Below are 21,786 nucleotides of genomic sequence, written 5' to 3'. Positions count from 1 at the left end.
AAACTCAGTGCCTCTTTGCTTGACATCATGGGAAAATCTAAAGAAAAATAATTATAGACCACCACAAGTTTGGTTCATCCTTGGGAGCAATTTCCAAATGCCTGAAGGTACCATGTTCATCTGTACAAACAATAGTACGCAAGTATAAACACCATGGGACCACACAGCCATCATACCGCTCAGGAAGGAGACGCATTCTGTCTCCTAGAGATGAACGTACTTTGGTGCAAAAGGTGCAAATCAATCCCAGAACAACAACAAAGGACCGTGTGAAGATGCTGGAGGAAACAGGTACAAAAGTATCTATATCCAAGGTAAAACGAGTCCTATATCGACATAACCTGAAAGGCCGCTCAGCAAGGAAGAAGCCACTGCTCCAAAACCGCCATAAAAAAGCCAGACAACGGTTTGCAACTGCACATGGGGACAAAGATCGTACTTTTTGGAGAAATGTCCTCTGGTCTGATGAAACAAAAATATAACTGTTTGGCCATAATGACCATCGTTATGTTTGGAGGAAAAAAGGGTGGCTTGCAAGCCGAAGAACACCATCCCAACCGTGAAGGACGGGGGTGGCAGCATCATGTTGTGGGGGTGCTTTGCTGCAGGAGGGACTGGTGCACTTCACAAAATAGATGGCATCACGAGGAAGAAAAATTCTGTGGATATATATTGAAGCAACATCTCAAGACATCAGTCAGGAAGTTAAAGCTTGGTCGCAAATGGGTCTTCCAAATGGACAATGACCCCAAGCATACTTCCAAAGTTGTGGCAAAATGGCTTAAGGACAACAAAGTCAAGGTATTGGAGTGGCCATCACAAAGCCCTGACCTCAATCCTGTAGAAAATTTGTGGGCAGAACTGAAAAAGCGTGTGCGTGCAAGGAGACCTACAAACCTGACTCAGTTACACCAGTTCTGTCTGGAGGAATGGGCCAAAATACACCCAACTTATTGTGGGAAGCTTGTGGAAGGCTACCCGAAAAGTTTGACCCAAGTTAACTTCTCTGGGATATGTGGGACGGTAGCGTCCCACTTGGCTAAAAACCCAGAAAAAAATGTAGCGTGCCAAATTCAAATATATTACTAAAAAATCAATCTTTCATGAAATCACACATGAAAGACACCAAATTAAAGCTACACATGTTGTGAATCCAGCCAACATGTCTGATTTCAAAAAGGATTTACGGGGAAAGCACACCAAACAATTATGTTAGCTCAGTACATAGCCACAGAAAAACACAGCCATTTCCCCAGCAAAAGATAGTAGTCACAAAAAGCAGAAATAGAGATAAAATTAATCATTAACCTTTGATGATCTTCATCAGATGACACTCATAGGACACCATGTTACACAATACATTTATATTTTGTTCGATAATGTGCATATTTATATCCACAAATCTCGGTTTACTTTGGCGCCATGTTCAGAAATGCCTCCAAAATATCCGGAGAAATTGCAGAGCCACGTCAAATAACAGAAATACTCATCATAAACTTTGATGAAAGATACATGTTTTACATAGAATTAAAGATACACTTGTTCTTAATGCAACCGCTGTGTCAGATTTCAAAAAAACTTTACATAAAAAGCACACCATGCAATAATCTGAGACGGCGCTCAGATTTAACAACATTTCTCAGCCATGTTGGAGTCAACAGAAATACGAAATTACATCATAAATATTCCCTTACCTTTGATCATCTTCATCAGAATGCACTCCAAGGAATCCTAGCTCCACAATAAATCGTTATTTTGTTCGATAATGTCCATTACTTATGTCCAAGTAGCTACTTTTGCTAGCATGTGTAGTACACGTGTCCAAACGCTCGCGCAGATGCAGGCAAACGTTGGACGAAAACTTTAAAAAGTTATATTACAAGTCGAATAAACTGGTCAAAGTAAGTAGAGAATCAATCTTCAGGATGTTGTTATCATATACATCCAATAACTTTCCAACCGGAGCATTCCTTCATGTCTGTAGAAGTTATGGAACGCAAGGCGATATCATGAGGAAAGCGCATGACCAGGAACTGGCAATCTGCCAGACCACTGACTCATTCCCCTCCCATCCGGCCCCAAAACACAGTATAAACTTCATTCAACGTTCTACCGACTGTTTACATCTAGTGGAAGGCGTAGGAAGTGCAAACAGATCCATTTATTACAGGGAATTGAATAGGCGATGAGTTTAACATCGACCAGCCTCAGAATTCTCACTTCCTGTTTGGATTTTTTCTCAGGTTTTTGCCTGCCATATGAGTTCTGTTATACTCACAGACATCATTCAAACAGTTTTAGAAACTTCAGAGTGTTTTCTATACAATAGTAATAATAATATGCATATATTAGCATCTGGGACAGAGTAGGAGGCAGTTCACTATGGGCACGCAATTGATCCAAAAGTGAAAATGCTGCACCCTATATCAAAGAAGTTAAACAATTTAAAGGCAATGCTACCAAATACTAAACTTCTGACCCACTGGGAATGTGATGAAAGAAATAAAAGCTGAAAGAAATAATTCTCTCTACTATTATTCTGACATTTCACATTCATAAAATAAAGTGGTGATCCTAACTGACCTAACTGACCTAATTTTTACTAGGATTAAATGACACGATTGTGAAAAACTGATTTTAAATGTATTTGGCTAAAGTGTATGTAAACTTCCGACTTCAACTGTATATATAAATGCAATTATTATTTTTGTCCACATACAGTATAGGATATTGTTATCAGGCCTGTTGCTAGAAAACTCACCTGTCTTTGACGTCATAGCCGTCCCCGAAGGAGGTCCTGGAGCTGCCGAGCCCGTAGCGGCTGGACCAGAGGACGCCTGAACCGGCGCCCTGGCTGTGGTCACTGACATCCCAGCACTGGGCGTACTGATTCCCCCAGTGCCCCCCTGGTACACAGCCCGAGCCAGGGTCATCTGGGCTGGGGACATGGCTGGGGAGAGCTGGGTAGTGGAGATGGGCTGCAAGGCCATGGTGGAGGTGGTGGGGCCGGCCATGGTGGAGGTGGTGGGGCCGGCCTTGAGGATATAGGTAGTGGTGGGAGTAGTGGTCTTGGCCTTGTTGAGCGAGTTGACTGCGGCGAAGGAGGACACAGGGATGTTGACCAGGGTTCCGGCCCCGCCGTTGGCCATGGCAGAGAGAGGCAGCTGGATGAGGAGCGGCTGGCCATTCTGGCCCACCACGTTGGAGCCAGAGGTGGTCTTGAGGAGCAGGGTGCCGGTGGGGCCGCTCTGGGAGGTGACGGTGCACAGGGAGGCGGAGCTAGAGGAGGTGGGGATCAGCTGCAGGATGGAGCCCTGTGTTACCATGGCAGTGGCCGTAGTGGTAGTGGGGACAGGTTTGGGCTGCTTCACCGGAGTAACTGGAAAGACAACAGGAGAGAGGAAAGGAATGGCGAGTTTAGATTTTAACTTTAAAATCCTATTCCATGACAGGTCAGAACGCACTATCAGTTGGTGTTGTTCTTTATCTCATAACTTGATCTCAGGGTCATTCAATCCCCATGATAGGTGAAACATCCTATTGACAGGTAAGGGAGGTCTTACCTGTAAGGTTGGTAGAGACTGGGCTAGTCATGGGCTGCTTTACGACAGCTGCTACTGCCCTGTTGGAAAGATGTGTGTTTGCATTGAGTTTAATCATTTTTTCCAAAATAATTTAAGGTAATTGAAAGAGATGTGATTTGCATTCAGTTGGCTTGTTTAAAAATAGGTCAGAGATCATATTGAGACAGACCAGAGAAAAAGTCTTCCTGTAATTTGGCGGCCTCTTTGCCACACTTTGCCAGTTTACTATTATTCTGTCTTCTGGCTCGGTCTTCTTCAGTTTCCCCCCCTGTGTTTGTAACATTATGATGTGTTTACAGATATTTTTGTGTGTGTTTGTTATGTGTATTCTGTTGTTTGTACTTTTTTGCATTGAATTTTTACGAATTCCTTGAGGACTTGTTTAGTGTATAGGTATCATTCTTGAGTTGTTTGTGTTATTCTGTTATGAAAATCATGAAGTGTTTGCAGGTTGTTTAACATTTTTGGTACTGTACATTAAAGAAAACATTTTGGTATACATTTGTGTTGTAATGATATATAACATGTTTTTTATATATAGTAATTCCAGACCTTTATTTAGTTCAGTACATTAGGAACTGGAAATATTATGAACAAATAAAATGTTTCATGGGGCTAGAATGCAATTATATTACTGTTAACGTTGGTAAAATAAAAGTGACGATTGCAACTATCTCAAGACTATGTCGTTTCCATAATTCCATACAAAACATAAAAGTGCAACACGACTACTGTGGAAAATGGCACCTTCCCAATCAAACATGTTTAAGTCAAATTAAAGTCTGATTCAAAGAAGAACTGTAGTCTCTTCACTCTCAGGATCTCATTGATGGAGTCCCTGATCTTTTTCCAGTCTCTGGCATACAGTTTGTTGAACCTTTGTTCCAAATATTTCTTCATGGTTTCGCGCAGGTTAGCGGGCAGCGCGTCTTTGCCCAACGTTCCGACGTAGTTCACCGTGGTGACCCACTTCACGTAGTTCTCGTACGAGACCAGGTTCCGGAACAGGAATACTGCATAACGATCGGATCTGGCCTTCCTGGCAGCATTCTTAGAGCGCAGGTAAAGCTGTCTCTCCTTGTCCGTGGAGATGGGACGCAGCATTATGTCTGAACGAACCCTAGTTCCTCCACTCGGTTGCTGTGGTGACTGCTGCTGTGACCCATCTCTTCTAGCAGGCTGGTGTCTTAGGTTGAATGAAGGCTTCTCAAATTCCTCTTCCTCAGATATCTCTTCATACTCTTCTTCGGATTCTTCCTCCTCCTTCATTTCATTCTTAATCCAACCAATAGAGGTCGCCAGCTCCCCTCTCCGCCATGCCCCCTCTTCAGACTGCAGCTCCAGCTTTGGATGCATTCGGAGCACGCTGTTGAGAGGAGAGGTGCAGTTGGATCGGGTGCTGTGAACACTGTCTGCACAGCTTTTAAAAGCTTGTTTTCTCAAGCTTTGGCGCATTGTATAACGTCACAAGACTCAGGACCTGGAACCATGGTGGTGTGCAAAAGAAAAGACGCAAAACCGAACCGCTGTTCGTTTGTTTTATCCAAAGCAAAATGATGATTGATTTCATGTGGGGATTTTGGTTTGAAAATGCCTGACGGGTAGGCACTAAGCGAACAAAAAAGAAGTCGGTCTTGTACATCAGAGAATACCCTCGAAAGGTATCATCTTTGTTTCCCGTTATTATGGTTTTTAGCAGATGTTGTTGCTTTTTAATCCAATCTCCCCGAGAATTTAATCCAGCCTCAGTTTTATTGACAACGATCCTGTGCAGAGTCACCACACATTCAATCACACGTTGTGATTGACTCCACGTGTGGCATTCATTGGCTTCAGGCCGGTATTGTCACGTTGATACAAAGGCACAATGATAGCTAGTATAGCCCCATGCAATGACTAACACACAGCTTTCCTTCTGCATGATTTGAATTACAAATACAGAAAATACATTTTTATGCTGGAGAATACAAGCAATGGGAATGTGCTGTCATAAGAGATGGGAAAAAAAGGAAACTATGGAATATGTGAAAGTTTTGGAATTGCCATCCATGATTGCCAATGGTGATTAACACAAGACTGCAAACAAACTAAAAGAATGATTGAAACCAACATCTTCATAAGACTAGAGGCAATGCAATCCCGTTTTTGATTACTGTTCACTTGTGATTCACAGGAGGAAATGCATTCAAATGACTAAAAGCTTTTCTAAATGAGGAAGTAGTACATTGGCAGTAGGACCGAACTCTTACCGTTGTGTCGGAATGGTGTTTGTAGCAGGTGCAGCCTTGGCAACAGGGGACGTTAGTGCCTGCGAACACACGCCATGGTGACACCTTTAGCTAACACCCTCAGCAATTTTTATTTAATTGTCTGTTTGATATTAAAGTTGCAATATGCAGAATTCGTTACGCCATTTCCTGGTTGCTAAAATTCAAATTGTTCATCTAATTTTAGTTTATGTGACAAAACAAGCAAGTATAGTGTAGAGAATCATTGTACCATTTAAACCACTGTGAAATATATTTTCCATAACCAAAAATATTGTATTTTCAGCTGTTTGAAGCTGGTGTATAAAACCAAACGCAAAAGACGCAAAAACAAATATTTCGAACGGGAAGCATAGAAATAAACAGAACTACCGCTTCTTAGACTTGTTTTCAATGAGAATGACAGATCTCAATAACTCACAATTCTATGTGAATTTGGTCGTGTCACCCAAAAAGTTACATATTGCAGTTTTAACTAATATCGATGAGTAGTAGATGACTTTCAAAAATATATCTGAGACACTGGAGTCCCATAAATTAACAACATTTCTTACCTCCTGTTTTCTTTTGTTCTCCGAGGCCTGGTTGGCTTCTCCGAATTTCTTTGCTAATCTAGCAATCTTGGCCTGAAAAAGGGTAAGAAACAGTGAGAACCTGTGAGACTTTCCATTTGTAAGGATTTTAATTAGCATTTCTGAATTTGGTGACTATTGAAAACTATGACTATTGCTGACTATAACCATTGACGACTATTTCTGACTGTTGTGACTAATGACTATTGTCAAATCGACTTGTAACATAACCGTTACTAGTAGTTTAACATGTAGCTAGCTTACCTGTAGTGTGTTAAGGGTGCTCTGGTGTTTTGTGGCACAATCAATCTTTTCTACCCGGTCTTTTAGCTCCTGTAAACCTTGGTCGAAGACGGTGAGCTGCAGCGCCCTCAACCGCTCCTCAACCATTTTCTGCAGAACCTGAGAAGAAGAGAAACGTAGGATGAGCTCAAGATGCAATTTAGGGCTAGATAGTGTGGGGCAATATTGTTTGAGAGTTACTTTATACCTGACTGGGGGTAAAGTCTTAAACCTGTGGGTAAAATGCTAATACGTGAGAACAGGTATCATCAATTCCAGCCAGACCAACCTTTTCAAGTTTTAGGCGACTGCCACCTTTCGCGGTGATTTTCAACTCGAGCTGAGCTTCCAACTCCACGCCCTGCACCTTCTGCCTCTTCCCATCTCTTTCAACCTTCCCTCCATCTTTCTCGTCACCTTCCAACAAGGGACGCTTCTGTCCAGAAGAGGAGCTCTTTTCCTCCTTCACCTTCACCCCTGTTGAGACAAAGTGTTCTGGTTTAGTTTAATCAGATTACTTTGGTTAATGGTCATGTGATTTAATTTCCTGTGCAGTATGCTTGTGTGTATGTTATTAATTTTTGATGTTTTTCCTGTATTGTTGAAACTGAAACATAGCTGGCATAGTAGTGTCAGTCAACTCTGGATGATTTTTCAGGTCTTGCAGATTCTATCATTTCATACCTTTGTCACTTGTGGATGTAGAGGTGGAGGAGGCAAGAGATGAGGTAGAACACCCGGCAACATTCTGTTTCTCCTTTTTCATCTCCTTTTTCACAGAAACTACCTCCATCTTTTCCTCCTTCGTTACTCCTTCCTTCTCTTTCTGACTATCGTCTTTCTTCTTCTCTCCCTTCTTCACCAACTCTTCTTTGATGTCCTGATCCGGCTCAGGGGCAGCAGAGGGGGAGGGGGTGGGAACAGGGGGGGCCATGGTAGCGGCCTTGGGGGAGGAAGGTTTCTCTTCCGTGGAAGTGGAGGCCTCAGAGGCCTTGGTCTCTGTATGGTCCTTGTCCGTATCCGTTTCCATGGCCACGGTGTCTTCTTTCTGCTCTGTCATCTTTTCCTTCCCAGACTCTTTGTCAGACATGGCGAGTGAGACGGGAGAGAATGGAGAGTCCAGAGGATACTGATCCATAGGGGCTTGGTCCTCATGGCTCTTTCCAGTTGTAGTGCAGGCCTCCTGGAGAAGAGAACATCCAGGTAAGTTTGTATTTTAGCCGCCAAACTCAACAAACACATGGAGAAAAAAAAATCCTACTCGCGGTGCTTGGACCCCTAACAATGCCAACTTCAACACTTTTCAACTATAACCCCCATTTTCCTTAACTTCCAATGTTTCCCATTTATCCATATTTCAGCTCCTCTCACTCGTTCTCATACAAACCTCTTTCTCGGTCTCAGGTGCTTTCTCTTCTTTCTCGTCCGTCTTTGCCACCTCCATCTCTGTATCCTTTCCTTCCTTGTCTTTATTGGAAGGGGACGTGGAACACTCGCTTTTCTTTCCCTCTTCCTCCATCTTTTTCAGTACGTCGTTTAGGTTGTGGAATGGCGATGAGGGGGAGGGAGTGGCATCTTCCTTGGCTTTGGGGCTTTGGGAGGTTGGTGGGGAGGGAGACAACGATAGAGACAGAGCAAGGGGAGGGGATCGAGAGGTCAGGGAGGTAGGGGAGACTGGGGTTGTGGAACGAGATGTCACCGTAACGTCGTTTTGCTCTCTGTCTGCCCCCTTCTGTGCATCCTCTGTGTGCGTACCGTTCGTCAGTGGGCTACGGGGAGGGGGAGAGCTGGAATTGGAATTGGACAGGGGCGGGACGGGGGACGACAATGTGCTGTGGAGAGACTCCAGTTGCTGGCGGTCGCTTATCTTCATGGTTTTCCTGGCTCGGAATATCTTCTTCTTCTCTTCTGCCACAGCAACTTCCATTTTAACCTGAGGAGTGACAAGGAGGGATGGGGATGTTAGTTGGAACGGGTCACGAAAGAATCCTCCTCGGGAATGCTAACAGCGCCTGCGCCACCCACCTAGCTTCTACCCACTACAATGGGTACAGATGAGCTATCTTTAAGGCCAAATCAATGCAGTGTTCTGGGACACCACTAGGGGTCACTGTAGAACCCTGTTGGTATGTTTTTCCCCTCTTTGTTCTATTCTAGAAGGTTCTTTTTCACTGTGAGCTCAGCAAACAGAACCATTCTATACAAGAGTCAATTTCAGCAGAAAGAGTGACTCAGCAGAAGTCTATCAAAATTGTCTCAAGTCCAGCTTCCTCTCCACTGAAGTTTAGTCCAGCATGTTCGCTCACAACTTTTTGTCCTCAGGATTGCAAACTTGAGATGCCATGTGGTCCAGGGGTGACGAACACACTAACATGACAGAATACTATACTTTTCACTGTAAGAACACTATCCCTCTCTTCAATTGGCTGACAAGCTTTTGCGTTGTCAAATCCAACACAGCCGGCCCAGTCTGCAGCACGGATATGACATTATCCCAGAGGATGGCAGCAACATTACTTGTTTTTGTCCCTCCCCTTCGCTCCTATTGGTCCTTTTCCTCAGCCAATCAGGGCCCCTAGATACAGGCTCCGTTGGCAACAGTGAGGAAGAGTTATGCAAGGACTGCATGATTTACCTTATACAGTTCCAATTGTCGAACGCATTCCAGTGTCGGGGCTAGGTTCCAATTTGTGCTTATGGAGTTTATATTTCTGCTGACAGTCATTTTCTCATAGTTACAGTGACATTGATACAATCATTAAGAACAATAGGCCAATATACAAAATATGACATTCATATGGATTTTTGTATTTAGTCAAATGTGACCTAGGGGTTTCAGTGGTCCTTTATTATATTAGATTTAAAATAATATCTCACCTGGAGGTTTCCGATCATGGATTTGACACCAACAGGATCTAATAACCTAGAGGGGGAAAAAACGTATTTATTATTAATTAAATGTAACGACTTAAAGCACATTTCAGCAACATATAGAGCCTTTCATTAATAAGTACATCATAAAAAAACAAGTTGCAGACATGTTTTACTAGTCAAGAGATGGTGGCCTTAATAATTAATAATAGAACAGGCCGTGGGTGTTGCAAAGCTCCTGACAGTTTGACATTCCACAATGGCCAAAAACCAGCCAAAAAAGGGTAGGCTAGTCTTCACGAATGAGATGTACTATCATTACTTAGGCTTCTGTGCTTCAAGATACACCTTGAAATGTCCAGATAATCGTTTCACAATTTTCTAGAACAACCACCAAACACACAGACAAACTCGCACAACAGGCTTCACACAGAGGATGACGACAAAATGGAGCATTGAAAGTACATTTTCGGCACAGAACTGATCAGTTTGTGCAGAAGGCTCCACAGGAGCAATACAGAGATAAAACATAAAAATAATGAATTCCAAGCTAAAGGCACGGACAAACTACAGTGTGAATAATGGAAGATGATTAACCATCTGCCTCGCCTGAACAGTCCAAATATGAGCAGAAATTACAGACAGCAGTCAGAGAAACTGTAAAATACTATAAAAATGATATATAAAAAAAGAAAAACTGACTAATACTATACAAATATATTCAAACTATTTGGTCATAGCAACCTACACATGGAGCAATAGGCCTTTAGCCTAGTTACGATACACCATTCTAGCTGACGTAGTGAAACCGTTACCTAGCATTGCTGTCTGATCCCAAGTGACATTTTAGGGACAGGTTACGCACGTCACTAGTAGTACTTGACATTATCACTCATCAAAATGCAGTGGTTTCCAAATAACGAACACATCTGCGAAACAACAAAATAACCATGATATTGAGGTGAGGAGTAGGTAATTTTTTCTAAATGTTTCTCAGAAATTGGCAGATACTGCTATCCGAACCAATTGATTTTCACCCAGCATATTAAATTGAGCTAGGTCATCAGGTGCTTTAGTTTGGCCCTGTAAACTCAATAAGTTCCAGGCCCAAGAAACTGCATTATTGTATCAGTTCCAGGTACAACAGTCTACTGCATTGTTGCTGCATTGCTGCCTAGACAGACTGCAGTAGACTGCTTACAGCTATATAAATAGGCCACGTTGCTGGTGGCCCCACCCCATGTGCCTTTGACTTCAATGTGCAGCCTGGTATCACATGACAAACAGTCACAGAAATTTTACAACATCCGTTAAGCAACCTACACACAGAGAGAGCGCGTCCTTTACAGAGTGTGCCAACTAAGTTACAGCTCTAGGCAGACAGAGCTGCAGGCTACGCTAGCCTACATACCAATGACACTCTGTTACAACTAAGCGCACAGCTACCCCTCATATCAATACAGATAAGGGGGGTTTTCGAGATCTATTTTGAGTTTGATCATTTATCAAACATTTTTATTATGTCCTTCGACTTAAAAAATGGCCTTCGAATGGATGATGAAAAATAATACGTTCAGTAACATTTTGCCTCATTCATTTACTATATCAACTATTATCATATGATTTTCTCACCTCTGATATGAGTTTCCTTGATATAAAACTAATAAGGTGAAATCACATTCTATTATGTTACAACGACTCAGTTCACATTCCAATGTTATTGCACTCTGCGCAGTCTTCCCCTCCCCCACTCTTTCATTACCCGCATTCTGGATTCACTGCAGAAAAAACAAAATGGCCACCGGCTCTGATGTGTGCTCAGCCAGCCAAGCTGAGCCCTCACACGCTGCTAACTGAACACGCATCCAATCCACTGTAGTACAATAGTGTATCAAGTCACATCCATGTTAATAAGTTATTTGCACCATATGCCAAATTTTGCATAGGTTTCGTAAGTTATTTGTATAAAGGGTTAGTTTAAGTTTGGAAAAAAACATTTTTTTTGTAAAAACGATGTAGTTATGATGTACTTCCTCATCCATCCCACATAATGTTGTGTAAGGTTATGCTGATCAATTAGATTAAATGTATTTAGTTTGGGTATATTTTCTCCTGAAGCTCCATGATGCGGTTCAAGCTAGTCCTCCACTGTACTATATACTGCAGCATTTACTGATTGATGTGGGCCATAGATGATTGGTTTCTGGTCTGCAATAGGTGTAAACTGTCCACTGTATACCTCCAAACTGGGTAAAAAAGACTCCTCATCCCCATCTTGTCCTTGCTTCTATTCCTTTGGTAATGTTTGTCTCCTCTGACAAACACTAGTGATTTACTAGGCTAGTAGTACTGTGTTCTGTTCATAGCTCACAACAATTCTAGAGGGGTGTGGCCAAACAGCAGCACAATTCACAGATGTGTAAAATTAAGAAAGGCTTAAAAAATGTATGGGCACATCCGTGATTGCAGCGCATTATAAATATAAGTATGTGGACACCTGCTTTCATATGAAGTTGGTCCCCCCATTTCTGCTAAACCAGCCTAAACTCTTCTGGGAAGGCTTTCCACTAGATGTTGGAACATTGCTGCGGGGACTTGCTTCCATTCAGCCACAAGCCACAAGAGCATTAGTGAGGTCGGGCACTGATGTTGGGCGATTAGGCCTGGCTCGCAGTTGGCGTTCCAATTCACCCCAAAGGTGTTTTATGGGGTTGAGGTCAGGGCGCTGTGCACGCCAGTCAAGTTCTTCCAAACCAATCTCTACAAACCATTTCTGTATGAACCTCGCTTTGTTCACAGGGGCATTGCAATGCTGAAACAGGAAAGGGCTTTCCCCAAACTGTTGCCACAAAGTTGGAAGCACAGAATCGTCTGGAATGTAATTGTATGCTGTAGCATTAAGATTTCCCTCCACTGGAACTAAGGGGCCAAGCCCGAACCATGAAAAATAGCCCCAGACCATTATTCCTCCACCAAACTTGAGTTGAAACTATGCATTCAGGCAGGTAGCGTTCTCCTGGCATCCACCAAGCCCAGATTGGTCCGTCGGACTGCCAGATGGTGAAATGTGATTTGTCACTCCAGAGCACGCGTTTTCACTGCTCCAGAGTCCAATGGTGGCGAGCTTTACACCACTCCAGCCGACGCTTGGCATTGCGCATGGTGATCTTAGGCTTGTGAGCGGCAAATGGAAACCCATTTCATGCCGCTCCCGACGAACAGTTCTTGTGATGAAGTTGCTTCCATTAGCAGTTTGAAACTCGGTAGTGAGTGTTGCAACGGAGGACAGACAATTTTTACACGCGACATGCTTCAGCACTCGGCGGTCACGTTCTGTGAGCTTGTGTGGCCTATCACTTTGCGGCTGAGGCAGACATTTTACCAACTGATTTGTTGGAAAGGTGGCATCCTATGACGGTGCCAAGTTGAAAGTCACTGAGAGCTTCAGTAAGGCCCTTCTACTGCCAATGTTTGTCTATGGAGATTGCATGGCTGCGTGCTCGATTATATACACCTATCAGCAACAGGTGTGACTGAAAAGTCCATGCACTGGAAAACATCTCAAAATTAAGTTTAAAAAGTGTGCAGGTATACAGCTAGGCAATTCCTATCATTTGTCAATGTAAGTCCTTGTAAAATACTGCTGATCTTACAACCATAAGCATAGGGCAATACGAACACAAATTAAATACGAACACAAGTTAAATAAACTCTTGCCTGTCTTGCTACACAGCAGTGAGAGGATATGGTCAAACCAAAAAGTTAGCAGAGACGGGTTGGGCTTCAAGCCTAGTCCAAGTTACAATTGTATTTAGTGAATGTTCTCTCCTGTTAATCAGAGCCTTTTAACCCAAGTGCAGAGTGCTCTAATGTTCTGTTGCTATGCCTATGAGAGCTGCATCCTCAGGCTACCAGCATATATTTCAGGAACTTCATTCAGATGACTATTTCAGTGTAAATTCCCTTCGATTTCAGATCTCTCAAGACACAGGAAAATGGAGGCTATCGCTCGCAGCAATGTTGAGTAAACATTTTAAGGTGAATTTTACATTCACGACTGATTTAGCTGACCTAGGTGGTCTGCAGAAATCTTCAAGAATTCCTCCACTTACTTTTCACTGCCTCAACAAAGACTAATGACAACCTCAGAATAATGAGACGTTTGTTAACTGGACTCGATCCAAGATGATCTCTACCTTTCATACCCCCGGTGTGTTTTCAATCAGTAGCAAGGCGGGAGGAGTCATGCAACATGAGTTTTGATTAGTGTTCCTATCCCAGTGTTGATCAGACCCAGTTTGGATATTTGTCACATTTACAGTTTTATTTTCTAAGATCCCAATAGAACTCCATTAGCCAGGAAACCAATAGGAGAACATTTTGGTAGATATGAAGATATCACCTTCCTGTTTAAGCTTCTGTTCTTGTTCCGGTGCCAATGATTATTCAATACAGTTTTCCCTTGTCAGACAAAAGTTTCTTACATATTCGGAATGATCGCAAAGCATTGCTGCTAACATAATGCTTAAGGCTTCCAGCATTCTCTCCAAACTGTTCTGACCCTCTCACTTCCTCTCACAAATAGCAGGGCATGAAAATCTAAAAGCCAAAAATGCTACTTTACGAATACAGAAAATATATACAAATATTTATCCTAATACAAAACAAACAGCCCCATTGCACAAAATATGATTTAAAAATAACACAAAAAAACGTATATTATCTACGTTTCGGAATCGTGGTTACTGTAGCACTCTTTAGCAAAAAAAACACATTTCAACAGTAGCCAAGTGAAATACTGAAATGTAGTCCAAGATACTAGTCAGAATAGAGCAACATGGGTATAGGTGTACAAGATTCTTTCAAATCTAAAATTCAAGTAAACCTTGAACAGGAGTAGTCTGGAGAAGTAGGCCTTCCGTTGGACAGAGGTCGTGCGCGCGATTTGTTCGGCTGTGTTGATTGAGGGTACTAGCAACAGCAGAGGGAGGAAGAAGAAAAAAGCAGGAGGGTGAGGGGGGCTAAGGTTGGACTGTTCCATCTGTTTCAGCATAGAGTGTTCTTGTGCAAGGTTGTGCGCACAGTGAAACCACCATAGTCTCAGCCTCAGGGCTCAACACAGGAAAAACTGACCCAGCACAGGCTGACAAACAACACAATGTAACACCTTCAGAACAAAAGGATGGAAACAAAATGATTCTCCCTTTTAGGATTTACATCAGAGTGGCCATACTAAAACCTATTAAAACAAATGCAAAATATACCTTTTTAGTAACTTTGGCAGAAGCATGCAGCCCAGAGACTGCTTTTTGCCCGCAAAAAACTCAGGCTAGAAGCACGGTCAGTACTAGAGTGCACAGCCTGACACACTTAGTACCACCCCTCCCCCACCCTAGCACAGTTTAACGCTGCAGGGAAAATTACAGCCTAGCTAGGACTAAACCATTCTGAAAGAAGTAGGGGGGAAATATTTGTTTCTAACTAGAGGGTGGTAGAGAGATAGAACCGTTTAATTAACCACCAGAAATCTAGACTACTTCTGTCCTAAAACAAGAACGCAAGTGAAAATAAGGACATTTCACTGTAATGATTTTAAAAAGCCTGAGAGAGTACATAACCTTAGACACCATAATCAAATGTATCAATGTTTACGAGTTGTAACATTTGACAAATATCAATCAATACAGGGATCAATCATGTTTCTTGTACCTGAACACCAGTATGGAATATTAGGGCAGCTGAGAACACTGCCTTCGGAAAGTATTCAGACCGCTTGACTTTTTCCACATTACAGACTTATTCTAAAATGGATTATATAACACATATTCAGCAATCTACAAACAATACCCCATAATGACAAAGCGAAAACAGGTTTAGATTTTTTGCGTACAGAAATATTATTTACATAACTATTCAGACCATTTGCTATGAGACTCAATTTAACTCCGGTGCATCCTGTTTTCAGTGATCATCCTTGAAATGTTTCTACAACTTGGAGTCCACCTGTGGTAAATTCAATTGAAGGGACATGATTTGGAAAGGCATATACCTGTCTATATAAGGTCCCACAGTTGGCAGCGCATGCTAGAGTAAAAACCAAGCCATGAGGTCCAAGGAATTGTCCGTAGAGCTCTGAAACAGGATTGTGTCGAGGCACAGATCTGGGAAGGGAACCAAAACATTTCTGCAGCATTGAAGGTACAAGAACAAAGTGGCCTCCATCATTCTTAAATGGAAGAAGTTGGAACCACCAAGACTCTTCCAAGAGCTGGACGCCCGGGCAAACTGAACAATCGGGGGAGAACGGCCTTGGTCAGGGAGGTGACCAAGAACCCGATGATGACTCTGACAGAGCTCCAGATTCCTCTGTGGAGAACCTTCCAGAAGGACAACCATCTCTGCAGCACTCCACCAATCAGGACTTTATGGTAGAGTGGCCAGACGGAAGCCACTCCACAGTAAAAGGCACAAGACAGCCCGCTTGGAGTTTGCCAAAAGGCACCTAAAGGACTCAGACCATGAGAAACAAGATCCCTGGTAGGATGGTAGGATGAAACCAAGATTGAATTATTTGGCCTGAATGCCAACCGTCACATCTGAAGGAAACCTGGCACCATCCCTATGGTGAAGCATGGTGGTAGCAGCATCATGCTGTGGGGATGTTTTTCAGCAGCAGGGACTGGGAGAGTAGTCAGCATCAAGAGAAAGATGAATGGAGCAAGGCACAGAGAGATCCTTGATGAAAACCTGCCCCAGAGTGCTCAGGACCTCAGACTGGGGGCGAAGGTTCACCTTCCAACAGGACAACAACCCTAAGCACACAGCGCAGGAGTGGCTTCAGGACAAGTCTCTGAATGTCCTTGAGTGGCCCAGCCAGAGCCCGGACCTGAACCCGATCAAACATCTCTGGAGAGACCTGAAAATAGCTGTGCAGCGACGCTCCCCATCCAACCTGACAGAGCTTGAGAGGTTCTGCAGAGAAGAATGGGAGAAACTCCCCAAATACAGGTGTGTCAAGCTCATAGCGTCATACCCAATAAGACTCAAGGCTGTAATCGCTACCAAAGGTGCTTCAACAAAGTACTGAGTAAAGGCTCGGAATACTTATGTACATGTGGGAGAGAAAAAAATCGAAGAACCTGTTTTTGCTTTGTCATTATGGGGTATTGTGTGTAGATTCATGAAGAGAAAAAACTATTTAATCCATTTTAGAATAAGGCTGTAACCTAAATACTTTCCGAAGGCACCGTAGATAGAAACGATACAAAGATAACACAGGTGAAAACACACAATTTCTGAGAAGAAAGTGTGATACAATTGTTTAGAAATAAGGATTTTACTTAACAGACCTATAATCACTAATGGCAATAGCAATACAATGATAAAGCGAACATGCACATAAAAAGACGGTTGTTGATTGTTTTTACTCATTGTTGAGAGTCAGGACTAAACTGTTTTATGTGCTTGGATTACATGATGTGCATGTTACATGTTAGTTACATGTTCTTGGATTACATGATGAAACCAAAAATAGATCATTGTCACGAACGTCGTCAGGGAAATGACCGGACCAAGGTGCAGCGTGGTTAGCGTACATTTTTCTTTATTAAGAATGTCGCCAACAAAACAAGAAACACCAAAAACGAACGTGAAGCTTACTAGGGCTATACAGGCCACTAACAAAGACAACTACCCACAACTAAGGTGGCAAAACAGGCTGCCTAAGTATGATTCCCAATCAGAGACAACGATCGACAGCTGCCTCTGATTGGGAACCACATTCGGCCAAACACAAAGAAATACAACACATAGAATGCCTACCCCACATCACACCCTGACCTAACCAAATAGAGAAATAAAACGGCTCTCAGGTCAGGGAGTGACAATCATTTTAAAATGCTGCTGATATTACAATTATTCAGTAGCTAATAGCTCACTGCGTAGTATGCCCATCCCCCACTCCCTTCCTCTTTCATAGACTGCGTGAGGACTGCCAGCAGAAACTCAAAATGTCCACCAGTTCTGCTGCTGTGCGCAGCCAGGTTTAGCACTTGGCAGCTGTTGGCTGAAACATTCACTTGTGCAGGAGGACGAGAGTTTAAACTCCTCCTACTTTTAGGTATCATTTTACTCTAAACATAATTATACACTGAACAAAAACAAGCAAAAATGTCAAAGATTTTACTGAGTTACAATTCATATAAGGAAATGAGTAAATTGAAATAAATTAATTGAGGCCTAATCTATGGATTTCACATGACAGGGGATACGGATATGCATCTGAAACCTTTAAAAAAAGAGGTAGGGGCATAGATCAGAAAACCAGTCAGTATCTGGTGTGACCACCATTTGCCTCATGCAACGCAACATCTCCTTCGCATAGAGGTTATCAGGCTGTTGATTGTGGCCTGGGGATCTGGATCACGCGGTCGTACACGTCGATCCAGAGCATCCCAAACATGCTCAATGGGTGACCTGTCTGGTGAGTATGCAGGCCATGGAAGAACTGGGACATTTTCAGCTTCCAGAAATTGTGTACAGATCCTTGCGACATGGGGCCGTGCATTATCATGCTGAAACAAGAGGTGATGCCGGCAGATCTTCGTGCATTTAAATCGCAAATTATAAAATGCAATTGTGTTCATAGCTTATGCCTGCTCATAACATAACCCCAACGCCACTATGGGGCACTCGGTTCATAACGTTGACATCAGCAAACCACTCGCCCACACATACACGCTACACTGTCTGCCATCTGTCCGGTACAGTTGAAATCGGGATTCATCCGTGAAGAGCACACTTCTGCAGCGTGCCAGTGGCCATCGAAGGGAGGCTTTTCCCACTGAAATCGGTTATGACGCAAAACTGCAGTCAGGTCAAGACCCTGGTAAGGACAATGAGCACGCAGATGATTTTCCCGAGACTGTTTCTGACAGTTTGTGCAGAAATTCTTTGGTTGTGCAAACCCACAGTTTCATCAGCTGTCCGGATGGCTGGTCTTATCGATGATCCCACAGGTGAAGAAGCCAGATGTGGAGGTCCTAGGCTGGCGTGGTTACACGTGGACTGCGGATGTGATGCCGGTTAGACGTACTACAAATCTAAAACAACGTTGGAAACGACTTATGGTAAAAAAATATATATATTAAATTAAATGATCTGGCAACAGCTCTGGTGGACATTCCAGCAGTCAGCATGCCAATTGCACATTCCCTCAAAACTTGAGACACATGACATTGGTGTTGTGTGACAAAAATGCACATTTTAGAATGGCCTGTTAATGATCATGCTGTTTAATCAGCTTCTTGATATGCCACACCTGTCAGGTGGAAGGATTATCTTGGCAAAGGAGAAATGCTCACTAACAGGTATGTAAACAACTTTGTGCACAAAATTAGCGAAATAAGCTTTTTGTACATATGGAAAATGTCTGGGACCGATTATTTCAGCTCAGGAAATATGTGACCAACACCTTACATGTTGTGTTCATATTTTTCTTCAGTATACATACAATGGGGATTGTACCGAAATATCGCAATTTGTAACATTATTTGTATTGAATCCTATTAGTAACAAAGAAACCAAAAGATTGCTGACTCTTTGATGGTAATACTGATTTGACCTACATGTCCTCCGAATGGATGATGAAAAATAATATGTTCAGTAACATTTTTCCTCATAACTTTACAATAACAATTATTAACATGTTATTTTCTAATATTAGTTTCCTTGTTAAAAAATACTAAAAAAGGTGCAATCACATCCTGTTATGTTACAACAGCGCTGTTCACATTCCAATGTTATTGCACAGTGCTCGTAGTCCTCCCCTCCCCCACTCTTTCATTACCCGCGTTCTGGATTCACTGCAGAAAAAACAAAATGGCCACCAGCTCTGCTGTGTGCACAGCCATTCAGGCTGAGCCCTCACATGCTACTAACTGAACACATATTCAATCCACTGTATCAAGTTATATCACCTCCATGTTAATAAAGTATTTGCTCTGTATGCCAATTTTGCATAGTCGGTTTCATTCGTTTTTTTATTTGTATAAAAAGTAGGTTAAGTTTGCTTTTTATAAAATGTATTTACTTCAAAGTAGTTATTATGTACTTCCTCCTCCATCCCACACCATTTTCTGTTTGGTTATGCTGATCAATTAGGTTAAGTGTATTTAGTTTGGGTATAGTTTCCTTCTGAAGCTCCCATGATGCGGTTCAAGCTAGTCCTCCACTGTACTATATACTACAGCATTTACTGATTGATGTGGGCCATAGATGATTGGTTTCTGCTCTGCAATAGGTGTAAACTGTCCACTGTATACCTCCAAACTGGGTAAAAAAGACTCCTCATCACCATCTTGTCCTTGCTTCTATTCCTTTGGTAATGTTTGTTTCCTCTGACAAACACTGGTGATTTACTAGGCTAGTAGTACTGTGTTCTGTTCATAGCTCATAACAATTCCAGAGGGGTGTGGCCAAACAGCAGCAAAACAATTCAGATGTGTAAAATCAGGGAAAGGCTTGACAATTTATCGGCATCTCTCTGATTGCAGCGCATTATAAATATATTTCCAGTGATCTGCCCATTCCTGAATTCATCTGTATGACAACACAGGCACTGGCTCAAATCTCAAAATTACTTTAAAAAACTATTTGGTTATTCAGGAAGGCAATTCTTCTCATTTGTCATTGTAAAACACTGCTGACCTTTAAAATCATTAGCATCGGGCAATACGAAGAAAAGAACCTGTCTTGCAGGTTTGGTTAAACCAAAACGTTAGCAGAGTTGGGATGGGCTCCAAGCCGTAGTCCATGCTACATTTTATTTAGTGAATGTTTTTTCCTGTTAAATGAGTGCCCTCATGTTCTGTTGCTAGGCCTATGTGAGCTGCATCCTCAGGCTGATGGCATACATTTCAGAAACTCCTTTCAGATGATAATTTCTGTGAAAATTCCCTCCGTTTTCAGATCTCTCCCAAGACACAGGCAAAGGTAGGCTATCAGTCTCAGCAATGTCGAGTAAACATTGTATGTTGAATTTCACAACTGATTTGGCTGATGTAGGTGGTCTACAGAAATCTTCAAGAATTCCTGCTCTTACTTTTCACTGCCTCGACAAGAACAAATTACTGTTGACAGCTCTGAATAATGAAGCGTTTGTTAATTGGACTTGATGCAAGGTCTACCTTTCAAACCTTAGGTGTGTTTTTCAATTAGTGGCAAGGCGGGAGGAACCACGCAACATGAGCTTTGATCAGTGTTCATATCCCAGTGTTGATCAGAGACCCTTTGTGGTTTTGTAGCGTTAATTATTATTTTCTAACATCCCCATAGAACTCCATTAGCCAGGAAACCAATAGGAGAAAATATTGGTAGATATAGAGATATCACCTTCCTGTTAAAGCTCCTGTTCTTGTTCCGGTGCCAATGATGATTCAAGACCTTTTTCAATTGTCAGACAAAGATTTTTACACATTCGGACTGGTTGAAAAGCAGTACACAATACTTCAGACTCCAGCATTCCCCCCCAAATGTTTTGACTCTCTCACTTCCTTGTACACAAATAGCAGGGCATGGACAATCTAAATGTCAAAGCTGCTACTTTTTTACTAGAGAAAAAAAATACATATACTTTTTCCTAAAACAAAACATAAATACAGCACTATTGTAAAAAATATTTAAAAAAAAAAATAACACTTCATAAAAAACATCTACATTTCGGAATTGGGGTTAGCACAGCACTCCTTCACGGAACAAAAAATAGAACAATATCCAAGTTCAATACTAAAATGTAGCCCAAGACACTAGTCAGAATAGAGCAACACCATTATAGGTGTACAACATTCTTTAAAAAAAAGAAATTCAAGTAAACCTTGAACAGGAGTAGTCTGGAGAAGTAGGCCTTCCGTTGGACAGAAATCGGACACGTGATTCATTTGGCTGTGTTGATTGAGGGAACTAGCTACGGCAGAGGGAGGAAGAAAATAAGCAGGAGGGTGAGGGGGGCTACGGTTGGACTGTTCCATCTGTTTCAGCAGAGTGTCCTTGTGCAAAGTTGTGCGCACAGTGAAACCACCATTAGTCTCAGCCTCATGGCTCAACACAGCCAGCATAGGCAACACTGACCCAGCACCGGCTGACAAACTGCACAATGTAACACCCTCAGAACAAAACAAATGGAAACAAAAGGATTTTCTCCCTTTGGGATTT

General features: G+C 42.3%; 1 protein-coding gene across 2 annotated transcripts in view; it reads right to left on the bottom strand.

Annotated features, from left to right (window-relative positions):
• LOC120032983 (activating transcription factor 7 interacting protein) overlaps positions 1-21,786 on the bottom strand; it is a 57,312-nt gene that overhangs the window by 9,839 nt on the left and 25,687 nt on the right. Inside the window, exons 2-10 of one of the 2 annotated variants that reach the window (XM_038979261.1) lie at positions 9,583-9,628; positions 8,093-8,638; positions 7,390-7,888; positions 6,995-7,182; positions 6,688-6,825; positions 6,406-6,477; positions 5,834-5,892; positions 3,564-3,622; positions 2,762-3,379 (exon numbers count right to left, since the gene is read on the bottom strand). In XM_038979261.1, the coding sequence (XP_038835189.1) occupies positions 2,762-3,379; positions 3,564-3,622; positions 5,834-5,892; positions 6,406-6,477; positions 6,688-6,825; positions 6,995-7,182; positions 7,390-7,888; positions 8,093-8,638; positions 9,583-9,600 (2,197 nt within the window). In that variant the 5' untranslated portion in view covers positions 9,601-9,628. Of the gene's footprint in view, positions 1-2,761; positions 3,380-3,563; positions 3,623-5,833; positions 5,893-6,405; positions 6,478-6,687; positions 6,826-6,994; positions 7,183-7,389; positions 7,889-8,092; positions 8,639-8,730; positions 9,212-9,582; positions 9,629-21,786 lie in introns of those variants that run through there. The other variant, XM_038979262.1, reaches the window with a different exon arrangement.

The sequence above is a fragment of the Salvelinus namaycush genome, chromosome 39 (genome assembly GCF_016432855.1).
Source record: "Salvelinus namaycush isolate Seneca chromosome 39, SaNama_1.0, whole genome shotgun sequence".
Classification (NCBI taxonomy): Eukaryota; Metazoa; Chordata; class Actinopteri; order Salmoniformes; family Salmonidae; genus Salvelinus; species Salvelinus namaycush.
Note: the sequence above shows the minus strand (reverse complement) of the source record. Positions and strands in the feature narration are given on the sequence as shown.